This window comes from Arachis ipaensis, chromosome B02 (genome assembly GCF_000816755.2).
Source record: "Arachis ipaensis cultivar K30076 chromosome B02, Araip1.1, whole genome shotgun sequence".
Classification (NCBI taxonomy): Eukaryota; Viridiplantae; Streptophyta; class Magnoliopsida; order Fabales; family Fabaceae; genus Arachis; species Arachis ipaensis.
The window spans coordinates 75,122,235-75,133,779 of NC_029786.2; the positions used below are offsets into that span (position 1 = coordinate 75,122,235).

Consider the following 11,545-nt stretch of genomic DNA (forward strand, 5'->3'; position numbering starts at 1 on the left):
TTAATTTTGAAGAAGGGTTGGTTCTTGTTATATTTTTCTAAGTGAATTTTACCATGTTAAATAATGGTTGGAGTCTTGGAAATTTGGATATTTTTACATGCTAGCTAGCTTACAAGAAGGTATCAACGTAATGTAATGTTAACGGCCCGGTTTTCACCCGGTTTTTACCCGGTTTTTACCCGGTATAATTGTGATCCGAAAGTGTATTGGTTTCATCGGGTCTAGGGTCGGGTTCGGGTCTAATAAATAGACCCGGTGTATATTTCGGGTCGGGTCTGGGTCACATCAAACCCGGCTTCACCCGGCCCATGTGCACCCCTATTTGATGGAGTAAGAATGGTCTCCACTTTGAACTCACTTGTATTGTTAGTAAGTATTTGTCTATCAGCTATTCTAATTTTTAAATAATCCTACAATTAAATAAACCATACAGGAAACTCAGACTTAGAACTAAAACTATTAATATCAAAATTTTGTTTAAGAAAAAGGTTAATCCATAATAGCAGCAACTCAAAGTTAGAACAAGCAAAAATAACTAATTGATATCAAATTGTTAAAGTAAAATAAATGATATCCAATTTACATTAAAAAAAATTGAAACCATAATAATTGCACCTCAAAAGTCAGATTAATAGATTAACAAATAAAAAAAATTAAAATAAAGAATTTTAACACAAAAGAATTTTAACAGATAACAGATTAACAGAACAGAATTCTTTTTCTTACTATTTTTTTTCAAAAAAATAAACCTATGAGCATAAGCACCTCACCTTATAACAGATTAATAGAGAATAAAAATTGTTGGGTCAGACGCTTATTGGGTGTCAATCGATTGTCCTATGTTAGAACACTGATAAATAAAAATTAGGGTTAAGTACTGAAATCGTCCTAAGGTTTGGGGTGAAAATCAAAATCGTTCTCGATTTTTTTTTGTTATTAAAATCATCTCCAACGTTACAAAATGTTATAAAATCGTCCTTTTGTCCATAAATAAATTTTTTCGGACAATTTTGCTCTTAAACAAAAATTAAAAAGTCTCTCCACCTTTACCACTACCCTCTGCATTATCATCACCATCACCATCGCTACACCATAACCACCAACAATCCGGTAACACCAACAGCAACAATAAAAAACAAATCAACAAAAATTTCAAATTAAACAATTCAGCAATCATCAACTATAATTTCAGATCCAAAATTAGCAACAACATAAATTAAAAAATTTAAAAAAGAACTCATATGTTCTTCACAAAAAAAAAATGAAGAGAGAAAGAGAACTACGGCGAAGAAACTGGGAACAAGAACTCAAAATTGTAGTATCTCACATCACAAAATAGAAGCAACAGATTAATTTTGAGTTAACCAACATGATCTCACTAACGAAGCTATTATCCACTGCCACCAAAAATAGCCTTGAGCTTCTTCACTTCAGAAAGATCAAGTAACGCAGTCTTTGTGATCAAATCAGAATTCAAGTTGCTACCAAACAACGCAACATCAAGAACAGACATCATCACCATTCATATATAACAGAAGCCTCATCATTCTCCTTTTCACCTTCTTCACCCCACCACCACCCCCACTATCAGCATAAACACTAGAACCTACCACAACTCCCACCTCAAAAAATCATAACTCAGAATAATCAACAAATTCACTTTGAACAATAATCAACAAATTCAACAAAAACAATATTCCAAATTTAAGCCAAATCACAAAAAATTAAATTATAGATATTCCATAACAAATTTCACTAAAAATTCAGAAATTCTCCAACAAAAATCTAGTTCAAATACTTTAGTAATAAAAAAAATAAAATTGGTAAAAATGATGATTTTAAAGCGTTTTTGAACATTGGGGATGATTTTAATAACAAAAAAAGGTTGGGGACGACTTTGATTTTCGCCCCAGACCTTAGGGACAATTTCAGTACTTAACTCTAAAAATTATTTCAATCCATGACAAAAAAAAAAGTTATTACAATTCTTGACCAGTAAAGCTTCTTAGGCTTTTTATTCTGATATCCTAGCATGTTTGATAATTCCATTCTTTTATGAGTATCTTGTTTTATTAACAATTTTGAAGTCCAAATATTTTTAAAAAGATTTAATTATTTTGTTAGTCTTTATAATTTTATCGAATTTTCAATTAGATTCTGTACCTTTTTTTTTCAATTAGGTTTTTATACCATATCAGATTTTGCAACTAAGTTCTTACTGTGACAAAAACGTTAAAATTAACGAGATATTCGGTCAAATATTAGACATATTTGTTTTGTTTAATGGAATATTCTGTTAATTCCAGTATTTTTGTTACGGTAGGAACTTAATTACAAAATTTGATATGATATAGAGACTCAATTGAGAAAAAAAAGTATAAGGACCTAACTAAAAATTTAATGAAATTATAGAAACGATAGAATAATTAAACCTTTTAAAAACTATTTCAACCTAGAAAAAAGATTTAGTTGGATCCAAAAATAATCTACCAACATTAGAATTAAAAAAAAAATACTCTACCTTGTTGTCTCTTTTATGTAATTGTCATATCAAAAATGATATTACAAAAAATAATTTATAAGATTTTTTCTTTATATTTGAATAAAACCAATTCAATAACTATATATTATTCCTAAATTACTTTTATGTAATGAAAAAATCTAAAAAAAAAGTTAAAAAATTTGTCTATAATTCGAGCCCTTCATATTAAAAATTTTAGATCCGTCCCTGATAATCTAAATACAAAAATATTTTATACTCTATTATGATTAAAATATCTTTTACTGTAATTTTATATAAATATCCTAAAAAAATACGAGTGACTCTTTTTGTTTTATAGTTTTACGTTTCGTACTTGTCAATATCCATTTCTTCTTTAGTTTTAAAACTTATATCATGGAATTAACAAATAATATGTATAATCAAATTAAAAAACAAAGAATTTTTAGTTAAATAAAAATTAACAAATTAATATCTTAAGAAAGCATAAACGTTGATAAAAATTAATAAATTTACTTTACAAATCGTGGTGGTTTTGCAAATTTTATATTTGTTTCTTTAAAATTTTAAACAAAGACCACGTTTTATATAAATATTAAGAGAAAAAACAAAATTAATAGTGAATTCAGTTTTAAGACAATCTAGTATAATTGATTTTTCACTAGTTTATTTAAGTAAATTATAGAAGGTATGACATTATGAATTTAAGATTTACGGATGCCCAGTTTTAGTGGATTCACAAAGTAAAAAAGTAAATCTTATTAATAAATCTATTATAAAGATTTTTAATAAGAAGAATGCTATATGACTAACAAGTATTATCATTTTTTTTTCCGCACTTAGTCGGTACTAATTTGTATCCATATTTATAGAAATTTTGTACACAATAAACATACAGTTTACACTTATGTTTATTAAAGTTTTGCACATGCATGAATCATTACCATTTACACTCAAAATTTTCAAAGTTTGAATATATAAATTAATAAAATTTATCTGTTAAAAATAATTTAGTATTTATATTCACCAAAATATGAACAAAACTACTAAAAATTACTAATTTTCAAAAATTTCTCTTTTAATAATAATAATAATAATAATAATAATACACAACTAGAAAATGGATTAATACAGACAGATTTAGTCTTTATTACAGACAAATTTTTGGTTACCGACGGATTTTATCCCTCTGTAAAAGCGTCGTTGGAAATTATTTACTGACGGATTTTTTTCGTCAGAAAATTACTGACGGATTTTTACCAGTTACCGACAAATTTTCCCTCGGTAAATTCGCCCATCCATTTCCCTGAAACGTCGAACTTTCTGACGGATTTTCCTTCGGTAATTACAGACAGATTTTCCGTCGGTAATTACAGACGGAATTTTTGACGGATTTTTCGTCTATAATTACAGACAGATTTTTCGACGAATTTTTCGTTGGTAATTGGCAACAGATTTTTCGACAGATTTTTCGTATGTAATTTGAACCTTGGAAAATCATCCTACACTCTGAATACAGACAGAAAATCTGTCTGTAAATCCGTCAGTAAGATAAAATAGATTTTTTTTTTAGATTTTTTCATTACAAAATAAATACTTTAGATTTGTTTTCTAAATTTACTCCATCAAATACACTGTAAATTGAAAAAAAGAAAGCCAAAAATCACATAGATAAACATAATATTCATTACATGATACCTATAAAATTGGATGTTATTTTTCAACACCATTAGCCAGTATCTCACTGTCTCAATAAAAAGATACCCCTAAAAAATAAGATGACCATCCCAATGTTACATGGATCTCCTTCATTAATTGATGTCACAAATTACACTTAACAGTTAAAGATGGGATAATCTAAAATATTAATGGATAACCAAGTTGCATTGGCAGCATTAAGCTCCACATTGAAAATTGCAAAATAGAATGCTGAATATGCAAAGTCAGATGCACCAAAGTTGATACTATCAAATACAAATGCCAAGGTATTGATGGGTTGGGTGGCTGCAACAAACTGATAGAAACAATCAAACATAAATATAAGTCTTACAAATTTAGGGTGCTGAAAAGATTAGATACCAATGTACACAAAATAGACTTACAAGTATTCTATTTTTTTATGAGGTGGAGGAGATTAACATCTCTTGTAAATAGTTTAGCTCCAAAAAGAAGTCCTGCACCAAGAATGAATGCAAGAGCCAATCCCAGAACCTCACAATTTTTGGAAATGCAGCTCTTAGTTGTGCAAGTCTAAGCTCGCCACCATAGATCTCACTAGCAGCAATGTAGATCTGCATGTCTCTATCAAAACCTAAGGCTTGGAGAACTAAGGCTGTCTCTTCTGGGATTATATTTTATGACACTATCTTATTTTACAATTTACATTATACAATATATTTTTAAATATGATAGCATATGGTTTTACTTACACAGGGAATGCAAAAGAACCATTACTGCCTTTAGATCGGTTGGAATCACTTAATTCAGAATACAATATTCCAAACTCATCAATTCCTTCTCGGATTTGCTCTCTTTCCATCTCTTTTATCTCTTCCTACAAAGTAATAAAAGAAGATATAAATCAATAAGAAACTAATAGTTTGGTGATAACACTAAAGACGAATAATCCATGTAAATTGTAAAGAAAGATCTAGTTAGACACAAAGAATCTCACCTCCCATGTCGCTATACCCTTCATGTAGCCAGGAAGACATTCAAATTCTGTTTCCGATATCTTTATAAGAGAGATGGAAGGTTTAGGTGACTCTAATTCTTCTTGTTTGTCTCTAAATTTAGTTTAAAAATAATACATAAAAAAATCTCTTTGTGGCTTATGGTAGGATTTGAAGTATTGAAGCAAGAAAGAAAACTATTACCATCAGATAAGAAATTTCTCCCCTCAAATGCCACTATTTTGTCTACCACAAGTTGCTCCTGCTGCTTAAACTCTTGTTGCCTATTCAACCATTGCTCAGGAAATGAGAAACTTGCAGCAATCATCTACAGAAATGTGGAAATAATATTCACAACTTTTAACTTACATCTCAGGTTCTTGTGGAAATAAATCAGCAGTAGCGGTGCAAGAAAATAAGATAGTGGTACAAATAGAGTTAGTAACAAACAAATAATCAAAACAAAAGTTTTGTTTTCATGAAATCAACATCAACATGACCACAAGACCAGATCAAGTGACATCCCTTTTAACCAGAAAATAAAGAATATTGGAACCAAAACATATGCATGAAATTCTCACAACCAACAAGAATGCCAATGGAGGCAAGTGGCATATCAGTATCACTAACCTCCAGATGCTAACGTGGCCAGACAAGCATCTGAGAATCCAAGTTGTTTCAAACTCATAGATTCATCAAATCTGGAGAGAATTAGATTAAGGGACAGACACCAATAAAAATCAAACGGGATGAAAATATCATATCGTCATCTAGTCTTTTCAGTTTTCATAGCTTCAATATAGAATTTCTGAAAACAAAGTATAGAAATAAATCAAATGGATGAAAAATGTAAAACACAATCATATGTGAATTGATTTTGGTATCTTCAGGGTGGCAGATCAACATAATTTTATTATTTCATCTCCAGAATTTTTTATTTTTATTTTTTTCAGTTCTATGTTAAAAATTGTTCAGCAGCCAAAAATTAGAGAAGGATACAAATTATCTTCGTTGAAGCTAGAATCCGGCACAGGAGCTAAAATCTTCCCTTCTTTTTCTTCTTCCTCATCCTCTTCATCCTCAAAATCTGGAGCTAATTCGCAAAAATAGAAAATTCTCAATCCAAAAAAACAAAGGAAGGAAAAAATGCAAAGTAAAAATGGAAAGAGGGGCGAGAAGAGGAAGTAAGAAGCACCTGGAACATAGCCATACCTGCTCTTGAGACGATCTTCGAGTTCAAGTAGATCGGAGTGATTTTTCTTGAAACTAATAGATTTTCCATAAAAAACTATTCCTTGATTATTGTAAAGTAGGGTACAGAACACAACAAGAAGCAATTTCATTAGCGTATAGAAATTGAAGCTATGTAAATTAAACTACAACATTCACATAAAACAAGAAATGGTTACTATCTCATTTATATTACGACTATATTTCCACCTAGAACTTGTACTTTTGAATCATAATTCATATTTTATAAGGAACAAAACAGCAGAAAATTTTGATATAATAAAGTTATACCTCAACAGCAAGATAACAAATAAAGGCACCTAAAACATTCCAGTTAGCTAATTTTTACTAAATTAGCTTTGGTGACGTCAGATGTTTTCAGTTAGTTACCATTGGTGTATATCCCTTCAATCCTAGCTATGTATATCTCTTCAATTGAATTCAATTTCCATATTCAATCCTTCTGTGTATCCTGTAGTTCTGCACTCTTTCATTCACACGCTTGGATCCTTCCACACCAAGAACTACTAAGAAATGTGGTTGAAGGCTTCATTCTTTTCTAATTGGTAAGTTATTTTTAATTGAACATTTTAAATTAAATGATAAATAATGCCTCTGCATTCTTTCATAGATCATATATAGACAAATTAATAAAATTTAAATAAAATTGAATTCAATTCCAAACTTAGAATCCAAATTAAATTAAATTCAGAATCACATCAGCATTCAACAAATTAAATAAATAATTCAATTCCAAAATTTGTGCACAAATTCAGTTCAGAATCTTAAAAATTAATTGAAAAAAAGATGAAAATGAAGAAGCATTGGCTTACCGGAGAGATGGCGAGATGATAAAGTGAGCTCGGAGAGTGTGAGACAGAGTGAGCTCGCGATGAGAGTTTGAGACAGAGTTACCTAAAATCAGAGAAGAGAAGGGGGGCAACAGCCAAAAATGGCAAGGAGCAGAGAATCAGAAATGACGCACGGTGAGGAGGGGAGAAACCCTTCGCGACGGCGACGCCATGAGCTCAACTCAGAACTTCGTGCGATGGCGAGGAGAGGAGGAACGATGCGAAGAGAGGCGAGGAGAGGAGGAACGATGCGAAGAGGGCCGAGTAGAGCTTCCCCAGATGACGAAGGCACCCACAGTCTGTCCCCGCCGGTGGCGACAACACCTTCTACCGGAGGAGAAGAGTTTGACGACAACTTTGAAGAGGGATGAGGGCTGCTGGCAACGTTCGAAGAAGGTTTAGGTCAGGAGTGTGAATGGAGCTCGTTAGGGTGGGGATAAAATTAGGGTAAACTCAATATTTTCGACGGAAAATTTTAAATTACAGACGGATTTTTCGTCTATAATAAATTAATAAAATGCAGCATTTTTGTTCATTTAATTATAGATGAATTTTTTGTTTGTAACCATATCCCATGAAAAAAAATTAATTTTTCTAACAGAATTATCGACGGATTCTCTTTTCTGTCTGTAATTTATGCTAATTCATTTTTTTGTTTTGGGGGTGAAAATCAAATTAAATAAAAATGTGTTTGCAAAAATATTAAAAGAAAATTGTTCACAATTAATAATAATAATAATAATAATAATATATTATTATTATTATTATTATTATTAATTGTGAACAATTTTCTTTTAATATTTTTGCAAACACATTTTTATTTAATTTGATTTTCACCCCCAATCTTTTCGTTTTGCTAATTCTGGTTATTCTGGTCAGGAATATTCTGGCCGCTACCGGTGTTGTTTTCCTCACGAGGGTCCTTGGACCTTGGATGAACTGCCATCTTGAGCGGTTTTTTTTCTCTCGGTGGTTGTTTCTCCACTTCTGTACATCCTTCTACCTTGTCCCCGTACCTTCCGCAATGGAAGCAAATCTGGTGAAGACCTTCATAAACCAAATGGAATTCCTTTCCGAAAGCCGTAAAGAATGAAACTAGTTGATTTCTTAGGTCAATTTCTACACAAATGTGAGCAAACTTACCTCTTGAGTGAATGGATGTGAGTTCATCAGTGCGGAGCATAGTATCCATAGTTTTTTCTAACTTCCATAAGAAATAGCCGTTGTAAAGCTTTGCCAGAAGATTCGAAATTCTGACCCAGATAGCCACTTTTTTCACCTCCGTTTCCTGGGGCATGAATAATGATCTCCATCTTTGGATTAATATGTAATGGTTTGCAATCATCCAAGGCCCCTCGAAGAGAGCATGTGCATAATCATCATGGTTAGAAAATCTAACCAAGAGGAAGCCACATTCCAAATCCATCACTCTGACAGCCTTTTTATTAGCCTATCGCCTAGTGATCCATCTTTCCAATTGTCAGCAGATTGATCTTCTTCCCCAAGGGTTTAACGATAAGAGTTTGTTTTCAAGGCTTGCACTAATCCTCATATTCCTCCAAAGTAACCTCGATATTAGACATTGAATTTTGGGAGCTTGATCACAACCCCCTGACTCAAGTGTTTCATTATCAGAGATATACTCTTTAGCCATCATTTCTATTATCTCTCCCAGGTTTAATTTCTCTATTCCATCACCTACTAATCTGTTCCTATAAGAGACTTTAGGGAGTTGCGTAGGTAGCGTTTCCGGAATAACCTCAAGTTCTGGTTCAGCTTCAACCTCCTCCATGGGGTCTTCATTTTCCTTAGTTCCTTCGGGTTCGGGGGCACCATATCCTCTATATCATCAGCAGCTTGTTCTGTCGCATTCATCTTTACTTTTTTGGTACTCTTTGTCACTAGATCTTCTTCTTTCAGTGATCTCGTTTCTATTTTTTTATGGTATGAGTTTAACATTTTATTTTTTACTTTCTATTTTTTAAAGAACATTAATCTTTTTTTTTACCAAAGATAGGGAGACTCAAACCCGCGACCTCTAAATGAGTATGGGGACACTATGCCATTTGAGTTATAACTCATTGGCTAAAGAACATTGATCTTACTAATGACGAATGCCAGATGAATATAATCCCTCCACAATAATTGTTTAATTTGTTTCTTTTGAAACTTTAAAGTATTTATTCAATTTACAATTTTAGGTAGTATTTTTTTCACATTTACTCTTAAGTGTATAAATATGTTATAGTATTAATTATGTTAATTTATTGAATTTTATATTTTTTTGGTGGTACAATTTGATCTCCTTAATATTTTTTTACTATCACTACTTGAAACATGGTCATCTTTCGTCAATTTTTTTCCAAGGAAATTAGCATCAAATTTTGTATAAAAAAGTTGGACATAAATTGTTGATAGGGGTAAATGCAAAAATATTACTGTTGGATTGTCCAACTCTAATTCTGTTGCAAATATTACTATTAGTTTTTGCGAAAACTCCACTTGGTAATTTGAAGCTTATACCTAGAGTCAAGAATCACTGTAATAAAAATTATCATGTTTGTATTTTTTATGTTGTCCTAATACTTATCATACTTAGACTTTATTTTTTCAGCCACGTCTGAAAATACCATATCTAAGCTCCTTATCCAATGCTTAAGTGTAGATAATATTTTACAAAAGTCATTAAAATATTAAAAAGTGGTCACAAATGTTAAACCAGAAATTTTATTGGTTACATCATAAAATATTTTTAAGAACTTGACAAAATGTCTTGCACTCTTCTAATCTTTAAACTTAGGGATCCCACCAGGCATCAGCCATCATAGCATATTCTACATCTTTCTCCCCCAACCGTTTAAGTGCATTTTGAAATTTCAAAGCACTTTCAAGTTAAAAAGGTAGAGTTCCATTAGTAAGAACATCTAAATGCATATGCCTTTCTCTTGAATTCTAACTTCTTTAATCATAGTCTTAAACCTCTCCGTATGACTTGGTGATGCATGCACATGCCTAACTACATTTCTAATCCTTAAAATTGAATCATATATTTCTTTTCAATCTATCATTTATAACAACATTTAAGATATGAGCACAATATCTAATATGCAAAAACTTGCCCTTCGATGGATGCGAGTTTCAATCGTCTACTCCACTTTTTAAGTAAGAAATAGCAACATCATTTAAACTAGCATTATCAATAGTTACAGAAAAAATTTGAGATATCCCCCATCCCAACGAACATCTCTCAATCTTCCTACCAATTGTTTTTCTCTCGTGATTCTTGATAGCACAAAAATTCAAAAAAAATTTTCTGTAGTTTTCAATTAGCATTAATGTAATGAGCAGTAAGAGAAAGATAGTTTAAGTTTTGCATAAATGACTAGCAATAAGTTATCAAAAAAAATATTTTGATTTAGTTGATTAAAAATATACTTCAATTTAGTTTTTTCATTCAAATAAAGCTTCCAACAATCTCTAGTAAATGTGATCCTCCTAGGAAGTGGAAACTTGGGCTGCACACAACTCATATAATAGCAAAACCCTTCCACCTCAACATGCAAAAAAGGTAATTCATCCATAATAATCATTCTAGCAAGGGCTTGTACTTATCCCTATTTCTAATTTTTTACAATGTCTTGAAAACAAAGAATCTTTTGAGTAGGATCTAATGCCTCTTTAGGAAACTTTTTGCACTACGACAACAAGTGATTTTTCACATTACTGGTGCCATTTTTATGTGTATCACAAATATAACTAGCCACACACCAATTGCATTTAACTCTAGGGTACAATAATAGGTTGAACAATAATCAATAACAAAAAATCAACAACAAAATAAGTTGAACAGAAATTAAATCAAAAATTGAATCAACCTGACTCGAAGGCTCCATTCTTGAGGAGTTGATGATGTAGACAGAGAGTTGCTGAGTTGAGTGTAGGGAGGTCTTATTGTGCATCGAGGACAACGACGTTTGGTGCGTGCTGCTCTGTGCGGGGAGGATGACGGCGTCTACTGGTGTGTGGAAAGAGACAGCGTGGAGGAGATGGCATCTACTGTGTATGGAGGAGATAATGGCTGCTGTGCATCGAGGACAATGGTGGCTGCTAATGCATGGAGAGAGAAGCGCTACGAGGAAGGGAAGGAGAGAAAGGGCCGCGCTACCGCGATGGTGCTGTCCAGTGCCATCGATGGCGAAGAAGAGGGAAGAATTTCAGCACAGTGAGAAGTTGAAAGGAGATTCGACGCTGTAGAGTGTGGGAGGAGTTTTTGGCATTGAGAGGTTAGAGGA

The 11,545-nt window shown here is 32.0% G+C and overlaps 1 protein-coding gene across 9 annotated transcripts; it reads right to left on the minus strand.

The window, feature by feature from the left end:
• On the minus strand, window positions 4,142–7,442 carry LOC110268891. 9 transcript variants are annotated; one of them, XR_002357609.1, is made up of 8 exons: window positions 7,236–7,442; window positions 6,385–6,466; window positions 6,172–6,265; window positions 5,377–5,873; window positions 5,175–5,221; window positions 4,930–5,054; window positions 4,603–4,841; window positions 4,142–4,514 (listed from the first exon to the last, which is right to left on the minus strand). XR_002357609.1 is itself a non-coding variant. In XM_021115958.1 (7 exons), the coding sequence occupies exons 2-6, from the start codon at window positions 6,452–6,454 to the stop codon at window positions 4,805–4,807; spliced, it is 420 nt and encodes a 139-aa protein (XP_020971617.1). In that variant the 5' UTR covers window positions 6,455–6,466; window positions 7,236–7,437; the 3' UTR covers window positions 4,142–4,514; window positions 4,603–4,804. The 9 variants fall into 9 exon arrangements, 1 of the variants encoding a protein (XP_020971617.1); XR_002357610.1 differs by lacking the exon at window positions 7,236–7,442 and having other exon boundaries at window positions 5,377–5,500; window positions 5,803–5,873; window positions 6,385–7,080; XR_002357611.1 differs by lacking the exon at window positions 7,236–7,442 and having other exon boundaries at window positions 5,377–5,456; window positions 5,542–5,873; window positions 6,385–7,054.

Excerpts from the sequence above, each read along its gene's own strand:
- LOC110268891 (XM_021115958.1), bottom strand. The coding sequence starts at position 6,454 with ATGGAAAATCTATTAGTTTCAAGAAAAATCACTCCGATCTACTTGAAC. Across the intron at positions 5,501-6,367 it reads CAGGTATGGCTATGTTCCAG|ATGATTGCTGCAAGTTTCTC; the intron begins GTGCTTCTTACT and ends ACATTTCTGTAG. Across the intron at positions 4,842-4,929 it reads GGTTCTTTTGCATTCCCTGT|AAGAGACAGCCTTAGTTCTC; the intron begins GTAAGTAAAACC and ends ATATAATCCCAG.